At 37.0% G+C, this 23,072-nt stretch overlaps 1 protein-coding gene across 2 annotated transcripts in view; it reads left to right on the top strand.

The window, feature by feature from the left end:
• ZDHHC15 (zinc finger DHHC-type containing 15) overlaps positions 1 to 23,072 on the top strand; it is a 151,944-nt gene that overhangs the window by 81,772 nt on the left and 47,100 nt on the right. For both annotated transcript variants that reach the window (XM_025372513.1, XM_025372514.1), the window contains 6 exons: positions 2,729 to 2,798; positions 4,251 to 4,283; positions 5,031 to 5,151; positions 9,426 to 9,558; positions 12,024 to 12,150; positions 16,133 to 16,236. In XM_025372513.1, coding sequence (XP_025228298.1) covers positions 2,729 to 2,798; positions 4,251 to 4,283; positions 5,031 to 5,151; positions 9,426 to 9,558; positions 12,024 to 12,150; positions 16,133 to 16,236 — 588 coding nt within the window. The remainder of the gene's footprint in view (positions 1 to 2,728; positions 2,799 to 4,250; positions 4,284 to 5,030; positions 5,152 to 9,425; positions 9,559 to 12,023; positions 12,151 to 16,132; positions 16,237 to 23,072) is intronic.

Raw genomic sequence — 23,072 nt, forward strand, 5'->3', positions numbered from 1 at the left:
AAAAGGGAACACTTTTACACTCCTGGTGGGAATATAAACTACTACAACCACTATGGAAAACAGTATGGAGATTCCTTAAAGAACTAAAAGTAGATCTATCATTTGGTCCTGCAATCCCACTCCTGGATATTTACCCAGAGCAAAAGAAGTCATTATATGAAAAAAACACTTGCATAGGCATGTTCATTGCAACACAGTTTGCAATCACAAATTATACAAATATGGAACCAGCCCAAATGGCCACCAATCAGTGAGTGAATAAAGAAAATGTTATATATATATATATATATAGCCATAAAAATATACTGTGTGTATATATAATATATAATATACTGTATATATATACAGTATATATTATATTATATATAATAATTATATCTTTTATATATATACACTACTCGGCCATAAAAAGGGAACAAAATAATGGCATTCTCAGCAACCTGGATGGAGTTGGAGACCATTATTCTACGTAAAGTAACTCAGGAGTGGAAAACATAATATCATATGTTTTCACTTATGAGTGAGAGCTAAGCTATGAGGATGCAGAAGCCTAAGAATGATATAATTGACTCTGGGGACTCAGGGGAAAAGGTAGTGGGTGGCAAGGGATAACAGACTACATATTGGGTACAGTGTATACTGCTCAGATGATGGGTGCACCAAAATCTCAGAAATCACCACTAAACAACTTATCCATGTAACCAAACACCACCTGTTCCCCGAAAACCTATTGAAGTTTTAAAAAATAAAATTAAATTAACCATCACACCAGCAGAGGGATGATTATCCCAGGCAAAAGGAACTGCAAGCACAAAAAGCCCTGAAGCAGGAGCAAGCTTGATTACAAGAGCAGATAGGCAGCCAGTTTCACTGGAACATAGTGTGAGGAGAGTTTTGCAAGATACATTTGAAGAGATAGGCAGAGGTTAGATGATACAGGACATGGTAAGGAGTTTGGATTTTATTCTGAAGGTGTTGGAAATCCATTGAGAGTTTTAAGTGGAGAGTGATATGATCTGATTTACATTTTGTTTTTTTGTGTTTTTTTTTTTTTTTTTTTTTTTTTTTTTTTTAGAAACAGTATCTTGCTCTATCACCCAGGCTGGAGTACAGTGATTCACTGTACTCCATGGATTACTGCAGCCTCAAACTCCTGGACTCTAGTAATCCTACTGCCTCGGCCTCTCAAGTAGCTGAGGCCACAAGTGCGTACCACTATGCCTGGCTAATTTATTTTATTTTATTTTTTGTAGAGACAGGATCTTACTATGTTGCCCAGGCTGTTCTGGAACTCCTGATCTCAAGCAATAGTTGTGCCTCAGTCTCTCAAAGTGCTGGGATTATAGACATGAGCCACTACACCAGATCTGATGTAGATTTTGACAGATCACCCAGCTACTCTGTATAGTAGGTCTTGTGAGGGGCGAGTATGAAAGCAGAGTGATAAATTACACAGCTATTGCAGTCAACTAGCTAAGAGACAATGTGGCTTAAATGAGGATGGGGCATTGACAGTATATTTTAAAATATGCAAAAAGACCCAGATATGCATGTTCTTCTCCCTCCCTCTTTGACTCAATTACGCCCACAACTTTAGTCACTCACATACTTCCATTAGTAGAAGTGAACACAAATCTCTGCTGAATTAACTGTCTATTGTGTTGAATCAGTAATATGTGTATAATGTACGCTTTAGATGAAATTATTAGTTCAAATTATTCATTTTAGTTTTTATACTTAATAATCACATTAAACACAGTCATACTCTATCAATGAACATCTAGAAAATGAGAGGGAAAGTAAAATACCTTTCATCTAAAGGGAAGGGAAGGGAAGGGAAGGGAGGAAGGGAGGGGAAGGGAGGGGAGGGGAAGGGAAGGGAAGGGAAGGGAAGGGAAGGGAGAAGGGAAGAAGGAAGGAAGGAAGGAAGGAAGGAAGGAAGGAAGGAAGGAAGGAAGGAAGGGAGGNGAAGGAAGGAAGGAAGGAAGGAAGGAAGGAAGGAAGGAAGGAAGGAAGGAAGGAAGGAAGGAAGGAAGGAAGGAAGGGAAGGAAGGAAGGAGGGAAAGGAAGGAAGGAAGGGAGGAATGATTTTTAATATCAGACTTACAGAGTTAAAAGAATCCTAAAATAAGAAGTCATCAAAACTGTACAGGTCACAGCCCTGCCAGCAACTTGCTGTGTGATCCTGGGCAAATCAGTTGATATGGCCCAGATCTTTACTTCCTTTATCTGTGAAATGATCAATTAAACTAATTGTTCTAGAATGTCTCTTCTGTTCCCCAAATTATTATTCTAGAAACCACTCTCTTTACCATGTTTTAGGAGTGTTATCCACCACATACAATCCAATCTCTGGAGACAGGAGATAAATTATGAATCCTTATTTTCAGATCAGAAAGTTGGGGGTAAATAGAGGCTAAATGATTTTTCAAGATCTCTCAAGCATTTGGTAGTATAGTTTGTTTTATAATGAAAGATCTTATGACAGATATCCAGATAAGAAACTTTTCCCCTTCCTTTCAGCCCCCAAAAGTGCTTTCAAAATTGGATCCAACGAGGAAAAGAATATATACCCCAATTCTCTTATGCAATCTGCCTTTTGCTTGGTAACTTGAGATGAGTTTGACTATCTATAATCAGTGCATAACAAGTCATTCAGATAAGCTAGTAAGATATAAGGTCTTGTATTGAACCCTAACAAGTGCTTGCCACCTTATTTTTTTTATAGCTGTACGATTCTGTGACCGGTGTAATCTGATCAAGCCAGACCGCTGCCACCACTGCTCTGTCTGTGCTATGTAAGTGACGGCCATATTTCTCCTGAGCTGGGCTTGGCCACTGATGGTTGCCTAGACAACAAAATGACTGATCCTAACATGTAACCATACCTAGATAAGAGCATTTCCTTTCAATCATAATGAGCATACGCCAAAACCCCTCACACGGATGATGATGATTCAAGCTACTCTAAAGATAAGTAAGAGAAGTAAGACCACATTTTAAAAATAAACATTTTATTTGTGGACAATTTTAGACTTACAGATTTTTTGTGAAGATAGTTCTTATATGTCTCACACCCAGTTTCCCTTGTTGTTAACATCTTATATTTGTATGGTACATTTGTTACAATTAATGAACTAACACTGATACATTATTTTTAACTGAAGTCTACATTTAGATTTCCTCAATTTTTCCATAATGTCCTTTATCTCTTTCAGGATCCCATCCAGGATACCACATTACATTTAATAGTAATGTCTCATCTCCTTAACTTCTCTTAGCTGTGGCAGTTTCCCAGACTTGTTTTTGATAACCTTGACAGTTTTTAGGATTAATGGTCAAGTAGTTGTAGAGTGTCCCTTGATTCAGATTTATTTGATGCTTTCCTCATCATTGTTAGACTCGGGTAATATGATTTGGGGAGGAAGATCATAGAGTAAGGTGCCATTCTCATTACATCATATTAAGGGTACCTATAAACATGACTTATCACTGAAATGTTAATTTTAATCATCTGGCTGAGGTAGTTTGTCAGGTTTCACCACTGTAAAGTTGTTCTTCCTTTCTGTGCTTTACTCTTTGAAAGGAAGTCACTATGCACAGCCAACACTAAAGGAATGGGAAGTTATGCCCTCCATCCTTGAACACAAATTATTTCAAGTTATTTTGCTTGGGACATTTATCTCTTCTCTTCATTTATTTATCTATTCAATCACTTATTTATATCAGTATGAAAGCATAAATATTCATTTTATATTCTGCTTATAACCCAATACTACTTTTTTGTTGCCCAAATTGTTCCAGCTTCATAAACCCCATTTTTATGTTGATACATGTAATCTTCGTGCCTTTTCTCTTAAGTACTTATTCCACCCATATTTTTCTTACCCTTGATTCAGATAGAGGCTATAGCCATATATTTTCTTCTGTATTTTTATTAAACTAAGTATTAAATAAAATGATAGGAGACATAGTGGACCTGTATTAATAATCTGGAGCTTCCAATCCCTTTGAAAGGTTGGACTTATAAGCATGTAACTTGCTGCTGGCATGATCCCATAAAGTGTTGTTGTGATTACCTCATCCTAGGAATAACTGAGGGCCACAGTTTTGGAGTCACTATAGTGGAAATCTGAGAATGGGTGTATTGGAACCATGTAAAAATACTGGTGAAACCTTGAGTTTAATTATGAGGTGTTGCTTCATTTCTATAGCCTCACTTATCACACTGTATTTTGTCCCCTTCGTAGGTGTGTGTTAAAAATGGATCATCACTGCCCTTGGTATGTCTGTTTGGTTCATTTCTTTTCTCTAAAAGGGTCAAAGTTGCTCAATTATATGCACTTTTCTAAGCACAGTTGTCACATGCCTGTTTCTGCTGCCATAATTCACTGGGTTTTATATTTCTGTAGGGGACAGGGGATGGGTAACATTTAAAATGAAGAAAAAATATAACACCAAAGGTATGGTGGTGAATTCCTGGAGTTACAAAGCTAATGGTCTCCTATTCATTACTTTAGCAATTGAGCATGGTAATGAAATACAGCACAAACATTTCTCCTTTTAACACTACACAATTCAGTTCTGTTTCTAGCTGGCTTGATGTTTGAAATATTCTAGAATGTTAAATTCAGCAATTTCCCAAGTTTTGTATATCAGACCCAGCAGGCCAGTCTGAAATCACCTAACTACAAAAAGAACATGCCACAACTGTACCAAATGTAGCTGCTAAAACCGTAATACATTTTTAGCAACCAGGATCCAGGTTTGCTTGGATGTGCCAGGAACTAGTCCAGAGGTATTAGGTAGGCCAGGTGTTGCTGTGCCTGTAAATGAAAGAAGAAACAAGTGAGACATGAACTTGTTTTTTCCAGTTTGTTCTTATTAAGGGACTTCTATCTCTATTGGGTTTTTACACTACACATAATGAAGCAGCAGAACTAGCATGATTCCATTGCCTAGTTCACTTATGTATCACTGTGCTCTCAATCAAGAGGTCCTGATTTCAAATTAGTTTTTCTTTTTTTTAGGGTTAATAACTGCATTGGATTTTCCAACTACAAATTCTTCCTTCAATTCTTAGCTTACTCTGTTCTCTACTGCCTGTACATTGCTACAACAGTCTTCAGCTATTTCATCAAATACTGGAGAGTAAGTTAAAAAATATCCTGAAGGGTCCCCCTAGAACAAATGCACACCCACTCCAACTTGTGACATTGTTCGCCCTCTATCTTTTTACATTTTAAAATAGCTAATACTGTTGAAGTAAATGGAAGAGAAGGCACTAAAAACAGGTTTTCCATATTGAATACTCTGAGATTTAGGAAGCTGTTATTTAAAGATTCTAGCAAAACAAGTTTCTGCCATACATGAGAATCTTGCTAAGGCCTTCAGGAACCTAATCTCTTGACTCCTACTGATTCTTTACAATGTATTTCTCCAGCTGAGTTTTAAAAATCCACTTCTTACCAGTTATAGATTTGAAAAATGTTGAAACTAATTTTAAATCCCTAGTTTCCTAAGAAAAAGGCTAACAAATCACTCCCCTGTTGTTAGAAAATACTTCCTAATTCCCTATTCAAAGGAGAGTTGCAGAATTCCTACTGTACAGAAAGATATACTGACTAATCTTCACATAACGGGGAGGTGTTTTTTTGTTTTGTTTTTTAACTTTGTTTGACAAACACTAGGTTAGCAATTAGGAGAATGGAGATCGAATACTGGATGTCTTACCTGCTTCACTGGCTCATTGCCAAGATAAATGAAACAGATGTTGAAAGTGCTTTACCTTTCAAAATGTGATTCAAATAATTATACTGAAATATCAAAAAAGTTATTTCATCCACTTGAAGATATAAATTATATCCAACTACTTCCAAAACAGAAAAACAGACTTAAGGCAGATTTTTTTATTTACAAATGTGTACAAGGTCTAGCAGAAGTATAGTGAAATATGTTCTTTTTAAATGTCTTACTAGTGGACCCCAGGAGATAGCCCTTCCCCACAACTCTAGTACAATTACTAAGACATCCATGATGAAGACTGTCCAAACTGAACCTGAATATCAAAAGGCAGATGTGGACAGAGCTACTAGTTATTAGGGATTGCACAAGAGACTATATAACATGAATATCTCACCTCAAATGGAGACATAAAGCCATAGAGAAAGAACATGAATTCAGTGACCAGAATATAGATTATAATAAACTGAAGAAAAAAAGGAGAAGGATAAGGCAATAGGAACCTAAATAGCCAAGAATATTTAAATTATTAATCAGTGCATTGATCCCTAGTAATATAGAAAAGATAGTGTAGAAAATTATAGTGATGTATGTTTTCCATTTCCCTTTCAACTTGCTGAATCAGTTCAGATATTTAATAACTTTAGGAATAAGGAATTATATAATAGATGTCATAATCATCAACTCAGGGATACAAACAAAACTTTATGCAGAAGTAAAACTTTTTCATACATTTTCTATAAATATAAAATGCTTCATCATCTCTTCCTTTGTCCATTTCCACAGCACAGGATTGTTGTAAAGTTACAATAATTTTTAAATATATTATAAAATCCACATACTGAGCTACTACCCTGAATGTAAAGAAAATCTGCTATGTCCCATCAGCAGGGAAAGTGTTGGCCTTGGTCTTCACTACAGACCTTTCTTGGTGCTTAACACAGTAGGCTACTGTTTAGGAACCACTTTTTACCCTCGTAACAAAATAAACAATATTGCATTTCACACATTTTGCCTTTAGCCCACCTAGTCAACCAATAATCAAATATCACAATGCCAGCCAGGTGTCATGTGCTTTTTTCATTCTTGAATTAATCATCAGAAATGTGCCAGTATTCACAAGTAATACCAAGAGTGAACATAACCTTGTTCTCTTTATATTCCCTCATGTTTTTTTCTCCACAGTAGGCTAGCTCATGCCTCATAGATCAGAGGCAAGGAAATGTGTCCTGGCTTGCCCTAAAATGAAAAGGGCATTGACAGTTCAGAGAAATGCTTCTTTGCAGTCTCTTTAGCCAGATAACACTTTAATGTAGTTTAGGGATGGCTTTCTCAGTTTAAATTGAATATCCCCTTAAAATAAAAAGTAAACACTGCCATGTATTTTGAAAGCCATGTATCAAGGAGACAAGCTGTGCTCCTATCAATAGCAACCTTCGTTTGTATGGCACTTTACAGTTTTCGAAGCACTTTTATACCCCTTATCTCATCTGATCCTTACCACAACCCTGTGAAGTAGGCAGAGCATGAATTATCAGTCTTATTCAAAGATGATAAAAACTGAGGCTCATAGTAGTTTAGTGACTTGTCTATGATCACCCAGCTTGTAAATTTCAAAGTTAGGACTTTCACCTAAGTCTGACCCTAAGCCCCATGAACTTACACACTGTACCATGTCCTACTGCCCATTATGGCTCTGCTGTGGAGAGCTCTAGCTCCATGGGAATAAGAATTCAGAAGACCAATAGATTATTTATCTCCTCTGTATATTGAACAATAGCTACTTTGATAAGAGATTGATCTTTTCCTTATGCAAAAAATAGTAATACATTCCTCACATATTGGGCCATGGATCTCCTCACAGAACTATGAATTATTTTAGAATCAGGAAAATAGCATTATTCTGCCAGTATTCATCTGATCTCTCTCTGATGGCTATTACTTTAAGTGATTTAGCTTGGTTATCTCCTGAAAAGGTATTTTTGAACATAGGGCTATCACCCTCTTCTAACAAAAAAAAAGTTTAAGAACTCTATCAAGGGGCAACACAGTAGATATGCTTTGGCAGACAGAAAAATGTTCTTCAAGAGTAATTGGGCGGGGTGAGGGAAGAGACTTCAGCTCAGCCAGACAGACTGTGGACTGACTTTGTATCAGTCCCTCTTGTCTAGCCATTTTCTACTATCCATTTATATGTGAAAAAATAAGAAGTAAAATAAATGTGAGCTTTAAAATATTTTTAAAACATTCTTTAAAAACTAAAGATTGTGAAAGCAAAAACACAGTCAAGGCAAAACCCACTGCAAAGCAATATATGGAGTTTTTTCTGTAAGTTCAAAATAAAACAAACACCAATCTAATTCAGTTTAGGTGCTTAGGCCAAGAATTTGTAGAGGGATCATTTCAAAAAAGAGAGTTTCAGGTAAATATTCTTGAAGGTTGAAGTTCTTGAGGTAGCTCTTTGCTGGGCTGCTCTGTCCCTATGCAATTTTCACTTGGACCCCCACTCAGCTGGCAGCATCTGACTGGCTGAAGATAACGGGAAGCATCCTTATCTTCATCCTTCAGTATACAACCTGGAAGATTCCCAATATTTCCACACATAAAAATGAATAAAAATATTATCTCAGAGAAGAAAAAAATCTGTACTATCTGAACTTGCCAAGTGTTGCCAAGCCTTAACTTTCTCCTTCCAAATAGGAGTAGAACTAGATCACTCAGAAGTTAAGGTCCACTTAAGAATCACATTTAATTTTATTACTAGAGAGAAATTGGAAATATTTCAAAGTGATTCATCACACTGAAACAATAATTATCACAGGAAAGGAGGAAATAAATAATAGTCATTCCCCCAACTGTTCACACCAAAATTGAAAATGTTTTCTAAGATTCTCTGCAGAAAATAAATGTTACATGCTGCGCATGTTACAGAACTTTATAACATTCATTCTGGTCTAGGCTGCATGTCGGAAAAAAAGGCTGGTGCCACATGGAAAATAAGATGTCCTAGATAACTATAAAAATCTTTAGCCACCTAGTTTTACAGTTGCCTGTAAAAATTCTGCTTGATTTTTACTGTCTAAACAGCTGTTTCACAGGAGGTAATATATCAGCACATTCTACCTCAGCTATAAAAAAACAACCACACGAAATCTATAACAACTTTAAAATCAGGTTATGACTTATGGGTAGGACATTTTAAAATTCTACCTATATGTTTTAACTTCTTACATACATCACCATGACATTTTCAACATACACATGCCCAAGGAAACATGATATATAAAGAATTCCAGAATAACTTACCCTGAGACAAGAGGATAAGGCATATGAGTTCAAGATCTGAAACTAAATTGACTACAAGCTCTGAGAGGTTGCATACTAATTATGGCCCGAGAATAACCTTTTCACATTACCCTTTTATAATTGGTATCTAATATACTCTATTTTACACTGAACCGCACTTAAGCAAGGATCCATTTTAGGCTTTGTAGGCTGAGAGCACACTCACAGTTATCATCATTAACAGAAAGAACCATATTATAAAAATTTTACAGAATCTATTTTTTAAATTATAGCTAGACACTTTATACATGTGAAAAACTACTAACCTATATATTTTTAAATACTAGCCATCCCCTTTTCCACTTTAATCTTTTGCTTGTTTATTATTTCTTTTCTAGGGGGAATTACCCAGTGTTCGCTCTAAGTTCCATGTCCTTTTTCTTCTCTTTGTGGCCTGCATGTTTTTTGTCAGCCTTGTGATTCTCTTTGGTTACCATTGTTGGCTTGTCAGCAGAAACAAAACCACCTTAGGTAAGACTTAATATTAAGATTAGGAAAAAACATATTAATGTGTATCAGAGGGACCTGTGGATTGTTCCCAAGTAAAACTTCCAGTGAAGCATTTTAGCTGCATGACATCCCTCTACCCCCAAACTGAGACAGATGAAAATATATTTTACCAAAATAGAAAGGCATAGTGAATGAAGCTTATAGGCTAATTATGAGAATATTTTTTAATGAAACCCCACACAGAAACAAAAATAGCCATTGTTCTTTATAGTGCATACTGGGTAATAGCTCCCAAGGTTAATAGCTCAGAAGATTTCTAAAAGGTGTTCACATGAGGAAATTAAAGAAAGAATCAGTACAGAAGGGGATGTCAGAAGGGAGAAGTAAAGGTTGATAAAGACAGTAGGATCTAATTTATTATGCACATCTAAAACCAGAGCCCTGAGAAAAAATCCAAACCAACCACAACAAGATTCCAAAAGTCTTGAGAAACAAAAAAAAATCAGTAAATATCTGTAATCATCAAGGGGCTGTTTAGGTACTGTGGGAATGAGATAAACACATTGAACAAATGATTCTCTAGAAAATAAGTAAAATAAATGAACATATTTTCTGTCAGTTACTCTATAGGCTGTTATTTGGAAAACTATATTTCTGATGGATTCCAGTACATTTTATTTCATCTATGATGAAATAAGTATTTACATTCTGTACAAATCAGTACATGAGGAGTGAGGACAAAGTGTTCAAGTTTTGAATGTTGAATGTTTAGCTAGGATAGATTTGAGAAAAGTTTAGTGCAAAAGCTACTATACATTGGGAATTTATTTGCTAATAATGCTAACAGCTAAGAAAGTATTTGCAATCTATTGGCCGTGCATGATGGCTCACTCCTGTAATCCCAGTACTTTGGGAGGCCAAGGCAGGAGAATCACTTGAGCTGAGGAGTTTGAGACCAGCCTGGGCAACAAAACGAAACCCCATCTCTACAAATAAAAATAAAAATAATTAGCTGGGCGACTATTCACAATAGCAAAGCCATGGAATCAGCCTAAAGGTCCATCAATGGCAAACTAGATGAAGAAAATGTGGTACATATACACCATGGAATGCTACACAGCCATAACAAAGAATGAGATCCTGTCCTTTGCAGCAACACAAATGAAGCTTGAAGCCATTATCCTAAGTGAACTAACTCAGGAACAGAAAATCAAATACTTCATGTTCTCACTTACAAGTGGGAGCTAAAGACTGAGTACACATAAACACAAAGAATGGAACAACAGACACTGGGGCCTATTTGAGGGAGGAGTATGGGAGGAGGGAAGGGTTCAGAAAAATAAAAATTCACTCGGGTACTATGCTTAGTACCTGGGTGACAAACACCAAACCCTCAAGTCACAAATTTACCTATATAACAAACTTGTACATTTACCCTGAACCTAAAATAATAGTTACAATATTTTTAAAATAATAATCATTAGCTGGGTGTGGTGGCATGTGCCTGTGGCTGCAGCTTCTCCGTAAGCTGAGATGGGAAGATTGATTGACCCTGGCCAGGAGTTTAAAGCTGCAGTGAGCTAAGATTGTGCCACTGCACTCTAGCCTGGGTGACAGAGCAAGATCCTGTATCTATTAAAAAAAAATAAAGTATTTGCACCCATTTTCTTAACCAAATATATATGTAGCCCCTAGTTGCTAGGATGGTAGATTAGCACATTTGGCTTAGAGACCAGCTACAAAGTGGAAAACCACTAAAAGCTTCATGATAACAGAGTCTGAAAACAAAGAACAAATGAGAAACAGTCAGATGCAGCCGGAGTCCAACAGTGAAATCATTTACTTAATGGGATAAATGTGTGTCTAAAAATAATGTTCTCTAACATGGTCCCATTCCTTACAGTCTTTGTAGTGATTATGGCTCACCAATTGACATTTTATCTGAAGTAAAACTCAGTTTCTTACATTGCAGGCTTCAGCATGAACACTTTCATTTTTGAAATGTTTCAAAACCAAATCAATGTTATTACCATCTCTTTATGTCATTATTTTCTTCCCAGCTCTAAAGACGGTAGCCATTTGGTTGTTGTTGCCACTTAGATTCAAATAAAGTGCTGTTAAATCTGTTCCTATACTCTAAATTCAGCAGTACAAAATACATACTACCCCCATGGCTGCTTAATTATTTTTACCACCATGTGTTTCCCCTGTCTTTTAAAAAGAGAATTCTAATTCTTTATATGCAGTAACAAGCTTAGTTTGTGTTAAGTGATTAAACTGGTTTTTACTAAGTAATTTAGCAATATCTAAAAATTGCTAATCAATATTAGCAATTAAAAATTGCTAAGCAATATCTGTGCTACCATAGCAAAAAGATATGATAGAACCAAGTCACATACATGGAGAAATGTAAATCATGACTATGCTGAAATATGTTTCTTTATTGTTTTCTTCCTCTTTTCTTCAACTCTCCTGCCCTGCCTTAGAGGCCTTCTGCACTCCAGTGTTTACAAGTGGCCCAGAGAAAAATGGATTCAACCTTGGCTTCATCAAGAATATCCAGCAGGTGTTTGGAGATAAGAAGAAGTTCTGGTTAATACCTATTGGTTCCAGGTGAGTAAATATTACCACTGGAAGAAGTTAGCACTGGACCATCCCTTAAACCAGCAAATTCAATTTTGATTGTAGTATGCAGCAGGTATCAGTCCAATGTGAAACTCTATTCCCCAAGTTCTTCATTTCTAGGTTAGTAAAGACAAATAAAGAAGTGAGGGTCTGATAAAATAGATATTCTCATGCTTTCTTTGTGGCAATGTGCAGTGGCACTACCAATCTTTTATAACCGAATTTGGTAATATCTATCAAAAAACATAAGAATCTACATGTCCAACATCCCAGTAATTCTATTTCTGGGAATTGAATCTACCCTAAAGACAGAGACAAACAATGCACAAAAATGTCCATCACAGCATTATTTGTAGCCAATAATTAGGAAACAACCTAAATATCCAAACATATGGGAATGGATAAGTGTGTGTGTGTGTGTGTATATATATATATATATCTCTCTACTGGATGGAATACTACACAATCAAAAGTAATGGTTATAAAGACTATGTCACAAAAGGGAAAGTGCTTACTATATTTTAAGTGGAAAATGAAAAATCCAGTACACTGTGATTAAAAACATAAGTATATATGGAAGAAAAACAGCAGAAGAGAAATATACCAAAAAATGTTTTAAAAGGTACTATATTTTAAGTGGAAAATGAAAAATTCGATACACTGTGATTAAAAACATAAATATATATAGAAGAAAAACAGCAGAAGAGAAATATACCAAAAAATGTTAAAAATGGTAAGGGCAATAGTCTTAGAAATTATTTATCTTTTCTCCATTTTACATATTTTGTGGTTAATACTAATTTTATGAATAAAACATATAAAAAGCAAGAACAAATATTAATTTGAGGTTATAGGTAATTCTTTTTTTATTATACTTTAAGTTCTGGGGTACATGTGCAGAACATGCAGGTTTGTTACATAGGTATGCACGTGCCATGGTGGTATGCTGCACCCATTAACCCATCATCTACGTTAAGTATTTCTCCTAATGCTATCCCTCCCCTAGCCCCCCAACCCCCGACAGGCCCCGGTGTGTGATGTTCCCCTATCTATGTCCAAGTGTTCTCATTGATCAACTCCCACTTATGAGTGAGAACATGCTGTGTTTGGTTTTCTGCCTTGTGTTAGTTTGCTGAGAATGATGGTTTCCAGCTTCATCCATGTCCCTGCAAAGGACATGAACTCATTTTTTTGTGGTTACATAGTATTCCATAGTGTATATGTGCCACATTTTCTTTATCCAGTCTATCATTGATGGGCATTTGGGTTGCTTCCAAGTCTTTGCTATTGTGAACAGTGCCGTAATAAACATGTGTGCATGTGTCTTTATAGTAGAATGATTTCTAATCCTTTGGGTATATACCCAGTAATGGGATTGCTGGGTCAAATGGTATTCTCATTCTAGATCCTTGAGGAATTGCCACACTGTCTTCCACAATGGTTGAACTAATTTACACTCCCACCAACAGTGTAAAAGTGTTCCCATTTCTCCACATCCTCACCAGCATCTGTTGTTTCCTGACTTTTTAATGATCGCCATTCTAACTGGCATGAGATTGTATCTCATTGTGGTTTTGATTTGCATTTCTCTAATGACCAGTGATAATGAGCTTTTTTTTTTTTTTTTTTTTTTGAGATGGAGTCTCGCTCTGTCGCCCAGGCTGGAGTGCAGTGGCCGGATCCCAGCTCACTGCAAGCTCCGCCTCCCGGGTTTAAGCCATTCTCCTGCCTCAGCCTCCCGAGTAGCTGGGACTACAGGCGCCCGCCACCTCACCCGGCTAGTTTTTTGGTTTTTTTTTTTTGTATTTTTTTTAGTAGAGACGGGGTTTCACCGTGTTAGCCAGGATGGTCTCGATCTCCTGACCTCGTGATCCGCCCGTCTCGGCCTCCCAAAGTGCTGGGATTACAGGCTTGAGCCACCGCGCCCGGCCTGATAATGAGCTTTTTATAATATGTTTGTTGGCCACATAAATGTCTTCTCTTGAGAAGTGTCTGTTCATATCCTTCGCCCACTTTTTGATGGGGTTGTTTGGTTTTTTCTTGTAAATATGTTTAAGTTATTTATAGATTCTGGATATTAGCCCTTTGTCATATGGATAGATTGCAAAAATTTTCTCCCATTCTATGGGTTGCCTGTTCACTCTGATGATAGTTTCCTTTGCTGTGCAGAAACTCTTTAGTATAATCAGATCCCATTTGCCAATTTTGGCTTTTGTTGCCATTGCTTTTGATGTTTTGTTCATGAAGTCTCTGCCCATGTCTATGTCCTGAATGGTATTGCCTAGGTTTTCTTCTAAGATTTTTATGGTTTTATGTCTTATATTTAAGTCTTTAATCCATCTTGAGTTAATTTTTGTATAAGGTGTAATGAAGGGATCCAGTTTCAGCTTTCCACATATGGCTAGCCAGTTTTCCCAACACCATTTGTTAAATAGGAAATCCTTTCCCCATTGCTTGTTTTTGTCAGGTTTGTCAAAGATAAGATGGTTGTAGATGTGTGACATTATTTCTGAGGGCTCTGTTCTGTTCCATTGGTCTATATATCTGTCTTGGTATCAGTATCATGCTATTTTTGTTACTGTCGCCTTGTAGTACAGTTTAATTTGAGGTTATAGGTAATTCTTAGAACTGCAACCATTATGCAGGGAAAGTAGTGGATGAGAAATAAACAGTCAAGCTTGTGTTCTGTGAATGACTTTGTGAACCAGATTGAACCACCATCAACTAAACTAATTGTGGAGCAGAGCTTGCTTTTAGCCTTCTTGTAGCCCCCTTTCGGTCCCCTCCTTAGACAGGGATACATTCATGTTCACTTAGTTGAGGAAACTTTGTTAGGGGTAGGGTGGTAATTATGGAAAAATTTCTGCTTGATTGATTGCCTTGATACTTCCTGTGTAGCAGTTAGTATTTTACAGACTCATTTATTTCAGAGATGTGGTGTATCCAACTAACCTGTCTATAAATCACAAGGCAAAACTATGTCAGTGGGTAATATTGATTAATAACTGTTACCAGGTATTACCTACACCCTATTCACATACTCACATACACAAATATACACACATCATCACCACATCAAACGGAGGTGTAAAATGAGTCTTCTCTGGAATAAAGAACAAAACCAAAAATCAAGGCCCATTCATTTATAATCAGTACACTTACATTCTCTTTAGAGTGCTATCGATAAAATCTGTCAACTTTCAATTTACCATATACGTGAACAGGAGAAAAGGCATAGATAACATCAAAAGTCATTCAGACTCAAAGGTGGAATGCATTCAGATACCTAAACTGAAATGTTCAAACTGTAACCTCTTCTAACTGGGGCCAGCTCAGTTCCTTCCAATGCATCCCATCTGTTAGTGGACTGAAATTAACCAGGGAGTTGACCCTAGCTTACCACAGGTAGCCACAAAGCGAGACCCCACATGTGGATAATTGCCCCCAAAATCTGCAGTCTAGAGATGGCTCACTCTGGCTCTTTCCCCTAGTTCCTAATAACCTTTCTGCCATGCAAACCAAATAAATAACAGTGCATTCAGGCATTATCTTTCACCAATTCACACCAGCTTATCTCCACTGTATTCAATGTTTCAGAGACTGGTCATCTTTCTTGAAAACTTAGAATCAAAGCAGTAAGATAATGGGATATAAATTTGTATCGTCATCATTAAGTGATATGTATGAAGCTTGCTGTGTGTGCATATTGCCATACTGGGCATTTTGGGAACCAAACTACAGAGTTGCTTACAAACAAGAAGTTAACACTGATGCAGACACACAAATAAGATATGGAAATCGAGAGCAATATAGCAACTAAATGATGCTATTGTAAGAGTCCATTCCGCCACGGCTTTAGACAATAAGACTAAATATGCCTAACAACCTCCCTCTTGTTTTTAAGAGGATTATAACCTTCACAAAAGTCTATGTCAGCTGCAATAACTCACTGCCTTTCTTTTCCCACCAGCCCTGGTGATGGACACTCCTTCCCTATGAGGTCTATGAATGAGTCACAGAACCCACTGCTAGCAAATGAAGAACCCTGGGAAGACAATGAGGATGACAACCAAGGTAAGTTGGGTCAAAGACTATGAAGTCCACGTTAATACAACCAATGTAATGTGGTGAGTAAATAGTGTCCAGAAAGATTTTATAAGCATGTCAACCTCATAAGTGTCCTTTGGATGGAGGAGAGCAAGTATGGCCAGATTTGTTTAGTAACCATGGGAAATTTAGATAAGATTAGATTGCAGCTTGGGAGATTCCTTACCAGCTTTGTGATTCCGTGATTTATATCACCAGTCAGATATACATCTGGATATATATGGATTTCTAAACAATCCTGCTGGGTAGTCACTTGTAGTGCTTTGCTTGAATGTGGAGTTCAATTTAATCGATGGGCAACAATTGACCTTTCTCCATCCTCCTTCATTCACATTGGTTAACTTTTCTTTAAAATCCTATGCTCAGTCTCTTTTTAGAATGGTTTAAATACACTAAAAACTAAAAGATAGTAATGGGAGAAGCCTACACATGCATGTAGTCTACTTTTCTAAAAGGAAGAGGGGCAAAGGAAAATAAGTTCCAACTTTCTACTACCAGGTCACTGGGTCATCCTAAGGCATTTTGTAAAGAATTAAAAGTTGAGTTCTCATGTAATGTATCCCCATTGCCAGCCCTATTCCTTGTCTCCACCTGTTGCTGTGCCTACTTTTGTGCCTCCAACATTTACTTATGTTGCTAATACCAACCATTAGAGAGTCGTTTTGGCTACTGTTCCCAATAATGCAGTAGCTGGCAGCAATTTTGAGTAGAAACTTGTAGTAGCTATCACAAACCGTACCTGGGGTGAAGGAGGCTAAATGAGGACATGGAAAAGCATTGAAGTGGGAGCAGCAGTGGAGAGCAAGTCTTTCAAATTTTTTACTCAGTTGGATTATCCAGGCCCTGATTACCAGGAAATCTAGTTTTAAAGAAAAGCATGTTAGTAGGTCCAAGGAATACAAAATAGCCACAAATCCATAGATTTAAAAAAAAACAAAAAAACACACACAAAAAAACAGTTATTGCCCATCCCAAAGAACTTACAACAAGGGCAACTCCCTTACTTCCTCCTGCTGACTGTTGGAAAATTGACTATATTTTTACCTATCTTCCTTCAGTCTTCAGTCTTTCTGAACTGACTTTTACTTACAGCAGTCACAAGTTATAACAACTCTTATTTTGGTATTAAACCCAAACTCTAATAGAAGCCAAATACTTATCAGGTCTTTACCTGGTTTGAAATAATTCACAATGGAAAAAGGTATTCATATCTGACCTTTGTGTTGGCAAGTGGAATACTTTAAATGTAGATATAGCACCACATCATAAAGAGGTTATGTTTTGAAGCAGTCTCCAATTCCAGACCTTTTCAAAAATATCCAACCATTTAAAAATTAGTATGTTATTTTATAGTTTACAAAGTGCTTACCTATACTTTTTCTTCATATCCTGTGACCTGCACAACTTTCAGGTTAGATAGGCAGTGTTATTAATAGCATCCCCATTTTATAATTAAGAAACTAAAATTGAGAGATGTTAATCTCACATGTCAAGGTATCTTGATTCCAAATCCTAGGTTTTTTCCACTACAATGCTATATCTCTCTTTTGGACAAGTACATATGAGACACAGTGCTGTAATTGCATGCCATTTAGTTATCTGTAGTGTTCAGCTGCTTCTTACATAATCATAAAATCATAAACTGTAAGGTGCCTTTAGCTTTAGCAAGACCACTATGCCATCTTAGATAGCTGAGGGTTTTTTTTAAGTTCATTGAAGGAGACACCACAATCCTCCTTTGTAACCCATTCTAGTATCTAATGCAAGTTCTCATGCTGTATTCTTTGTTAAGTTGGTTCTATGTTATCTTCAGTTGTTCCCATTTTCTGTGCATAACTGTCAGATACAAACAGTTCTTACACTTTTAACAACTTAGATTCCTAGGAAAGATGCTGTAAGTTGAAATTACATGTGTGTATTGAACTTAATTTCTTTTAGGAATCAAGTGGAATTTTTATTCCTAGCCCAAAATACAACATTTCATTTAGCATAAATGTACTCGTACAGCCGGGTGCTGTAGCTCATGCTTGTAATCCCAGCACTTTGGGAGGCTGAGGCGGGCGGATCACCTGAGGTCAGAAGTTCAAGACCAGCCTGGCCAACATGGCAAAACCCCATCTCTACTAAAAAAGTACAAAAAAAATTAGCCAGGTGTGATGACACACACCTTTCATCCTAGCTACTTGGGAGGCTGACACAGGAGAATCACTTGAACCCGGGAGACGGAGGTTATAGTGAGCTGAGATCGTGCCACTACACTCCAGCCTGGGCAACAGAGGGAGACTCCATCTCAAAAGAAAAAAAAACATGTACTTGTACATTGCATAATGTAAAACAAACATTTGGCCAGGCACAGTGGCTCACGCCTGTAATCCCAGCACTTTGGGAGGCCGAGGCAGGCAGATCACGAGGTCAGGAGATCAAGACCATCCTGGCTAACATGGTGAAACCCCATCTCTACTAAAAATACAAAAAAAAAAAAAAAAATAGCCGGATGTGGTGGCGGACACCTGTAGTCCCAGCTACTCGGGAGGCTGAGGCAAGAGAATGGCATGAACCCAGGAGGCAGAACTTGGCAGTGAGCCGAGATCGCACCACTGCACTCCAGCCTGTGTGACAGAGCAAGACTGTGTGACAGAGCGAGACTGTGTCTCAAAAAAAAAAAAAAAGATAAAATATGCTAACAATAACCTGTTAGGTACAAATGTAATATCACAGTCAGGAACTACATAAAGCCTTTGTGATCTTTGAAATCCCGGCCTTATATTAGCACAGCAAATTATAAGGTAAAGAAGCACCTTTATGAAATCAAGGGATTTAAATAGGCTTCTCTGATGTCATTTTTGAAAATAAAAGGTTTAATTAATGCACAAATATATAGAAAATGCTTAAATACCCAGTGTATAGATCCATGTAGTCTTCTGAGGAGATTTAACAGGCATCTTTTTAAAGACTTTTGAGTCTTGGGGCTATATTTTAGCTTCTTGAGGAAATGATCCAAAGATATCTGTTATATTACTGCTTTTGCTCATTGTAAATTTTCCTGTAGCTTACATAATAAAAATTAAAGATTACAGTATAATTCTTTCTGCTGTATTCAAATTGGGATCCATTTTCTTAAAATTGGATAGGTGGCATCTATGGCTCTACCTAAGTATCATGAAAAATAAGTTGGGTATGATTGTCAGGGTGATTCTTAAATGAAAACTGCTGTGGGTCAGAGCTTGCCTGTATGTGAAACCCATAAAGAACTTCTTCAGCTTTCTTGGGGTCAGGGGCTGGGAGTAATCCTAGTTCCTTAATATTTCTTGTACAGCTGATTTCTCAATTTTTTACATCTTTATGGCTCTGGTGCCTTTTTGAATGTTCTGTGTTTCTTTTTTTTTTCCCCCCCCCCTTGAGATAGAGTCTCACTCTGTCATCCAGGCTGAAGTGCAGTGGTGCAATCTCGGCTCACTGCAACCTCTGCCTCCCGAGTTCTCCTCGTGATTCTCCTGCCTCAGCCTCCCAAGTATCTGAGACAACAGGTGCGCGCCACCAAGCCTGGCTAATTTTTGTATTTTTAGTAGAGTTGGAGTTTTGCCGTGCTGGCCAGGCTGGTCTTGAACTCGTATGTTTCTTTATTGTTTCAGTAGTAACAAAGGCTCTGCCATTTTCCAAGTGTCACTCCTTTCAAATTAGTTGCTGAACTCTTTGATTGTGGTCATTTATTTGAGATGCAGTATCCCTGGAAATCTGCAGGAGATAGCCACAGTTAATATTCTCTATGCAGTAAAGTTAACAGAGATGTTGACAAAGACTCCAGCAGCAGAGCAATGTTTTTTTCTATTTGCAAAGGAATAACTCTAGTTTTTAAATATGTATACTTTTATTTGTTTTCTTTCATTGTAAAAATTTAAGATGTATGACATGATGTTTTGAAATACAAATACATAGTGAAATGATTACAGGTAAGCAATTTAACAAGTACATCATCTAACATAGTTACCTTTTTTATGTGATAAGAGTACTTATAATCTATGCTCTTAGAAAATTTCCAGTATACAATACAATATTATTAACTATAGCCCCCATGCTATACTTTAAATTTCTAGATTTGTTCATCCTGTGTAACTACTTAATTTGTACACTTTGGCCTACATTTCCCCCAACCCTGCCTGCTTCTGGTAACCACTGTTGTATTCTCTGGCTCTCTCTTTGTCTGAGAATCCACATATAAGAGAGATCATGCAGGATTTTTCTTTCTGTGTCTGGCTTATACCACTTAACATTATCCTCCAGGTTCATCCATGTTGTTGTAAATGGAAGAATGGCCTTCTTTTTAAAAACCGAATAATAGCCGGGCATGGTGGCTTACGCCTATAATCCCAGCACTTGGGAGGCCAAGGTAGGTGGATCACGAGGTCAGGAGATCGAGACCATCCTGGCTAACATGATGAAACCCCGTCTCTACTAAAAATACAAAAAATTAGCCAGGCATGATGGCATGCGCCTGTAATCCCAGCTACTCAGAAGGTTGAGGCAGGAGAATCGCTTGAACCTGAGAAGTGGAGGTTGCAGTAAGCCAAGATCTCACCACTGCACTCCAGGCAGGGCAACAGAGCGATACTGTGTCTCAAAAAAAAAAAAAAAAAAATCAAGTGTATATCTATCCCGCAATTTTCTTTATACATTCATCCATCCACAGAGACATCCGTTGTTTCCATAGCTTAGTTACAGTGAATAATGCTGCAGTAAACATGGGAGTGCAGATATCTCTATGAGGTACTGATTTTATTTTATTAGATATATACACAGAAGGGGGATTGCCAGATCATATAGTAGTTCTATTTTTCAATTTTTGAAGAACCTCCATACTGTTTTCTGTAATGGCAATACCAGTTCATATCCCCTCAACAATGGATAAGGATTCCCTTTTCTCCACATCCTCACCAACATTAGTTATCTTCTGACTTTTTGAGAATGACCATCCTAACTGGTGGAAGGTAATATCTCATGGTGGTTTTGATCTGCATTTCCATGAAGATTAGTGATGTTGAGCATCCTTTCACACACCTGTTGGCCATTTGAATGTCTTCTTTTGAGAAATGTCTATTCAGGTCCTTCACCCGTTGTTTAATCTGTGTATTTGGGGTTTTTTTAATTTTATTTTTTTTTATTTATTTATTTATTTATTTATTTATTTATTTATTTATTTTTTGCTATTGAGTTGGATGAGTTCTTCATATATTTTGGATATGAACCCCTTATCAGATATATAGTTTGCAAATATTTTGTCTCATTCTGTAAACTGCATTTTCATTTTTTTAAGATTTCAAAATTCCAGTTTCTTGTTTCTTTTTTTAAAATTTTGGATGTATCACTATGAGGAAACCATACTTATTTTACTTAAAATTATTATCACAAATAATCTAGGAACTCAAAATTGCACTGTGGTTTTAAAAATATTTTTATAATAGAGGTACTTATTTGAGGGGTACATGTGATATTTTTGTACATTCATAATGTGTAAAGATTAAATCAGGGTAATTGGAATATCTATCACTTCAAATATTTATCTTTTATTTAGACTAGGAACATTCAAATTATTCTCTTCTAGCTATATTGAAATGTACAGGCTGGGCGCAGTGGCTCGCACCTGTAATCCCAGCACTTTGGGAGGCCAAGGCAGGCAGATCACGAGGTCAGGAGATCGAGACCATCCTGGTTAACACGGAGAAAACCCGTCTCTACTAAAAATACAAAAAATTAGCCAGGCATGGCGGTAGGCGCCTGTAGTCCCAGCTACTCGGGAGATTGAGGCAGGAGAATGGCATGAACCCGGAGGCGGAGCTTGCAGTGAGCCTAGATCGTGCCACTGCATTCCAGCCCGGGCAGCAGAGCCAGACTCCGTCTCAATAGAAAAGCAAAGAAAGAAAAGAAATGTACAATAGATTATTGTTAACTATAGGCAACCTACTGATCTATCAAACACAAGGTCTTATTTCTCCTATCGAATTGTATACTTACACCCATTAATCAACTTCTCTTTATTCTCCTCTCCTCCCTAATCTTCCTGGCCTCTGGTAACAACCAATCTACTCTCTGTCTTTGTGAGATCCACTTTTGTAGCTCCTACATGTGAGTAAGAATATGAATATTTGTCTTTGTGTGCTTGGCTTATTTCCTTAACGTAATGACCTCCAGTTCCATCCATGGTGCTGCAAATGACAGGATTTTAACGTTTTTATGGATGAATAATATTCCATTGTGTACATATACCACATTTTCTTTATTCATTTGTCCACTGAAGAACATTTAAGTTGATTCTAGTATTTTGGCTCTTATAAATAGTGCTACAGTAAACATAGGAGTGCACATACGTCTTCGACACACTGATTTCCCTTCTTTTGGATATATACCCAGTACTGGAATTGATGGATCCTGCGGTAGTTCTATTTTTAGTTTCTATTGGAACCTCCGCACTGTTTTCCATAGTGACTGTACTAATTTACATTTCCACCAACAGTGTGCAAGGGTTCCCCTTTCATGTGCTTGGTAGCATCCATTATTCACTGTCTTATTTTAACAAGGATTACATGGTATCTCACAATGGTTTGATTTTCATTTCCCTGAAGATTGGTGATGTTGAGCATTTTTCATATACCTGTTGGCCATTTGTATGTCTTCTTGTGAGAAACATCTATTCAGATATTTTGCCCATTCTAGAATCAGAGTACTTGGCTTTTTTTTTTTTTTTTTTTTTTTTTTGCTATTAAGTTATTTGAGCTCCTTATATATTCTGGTTATAAATCCTTTGTCAG

This window comes from Theropithecus gelada, chromosome X (assembly GCF_003255815.1).
Source record: "Theropithecus gelada isolate Dixy chromosome X, Tgel_1.0, whole genome shotgun sequence".
Taxonomy (NCBI): Eukaryota; Metazoa; Chordata; class Mammalia; order Primates; family Cercopithecidae; genus Theropithecus; species Theropithecus gelada.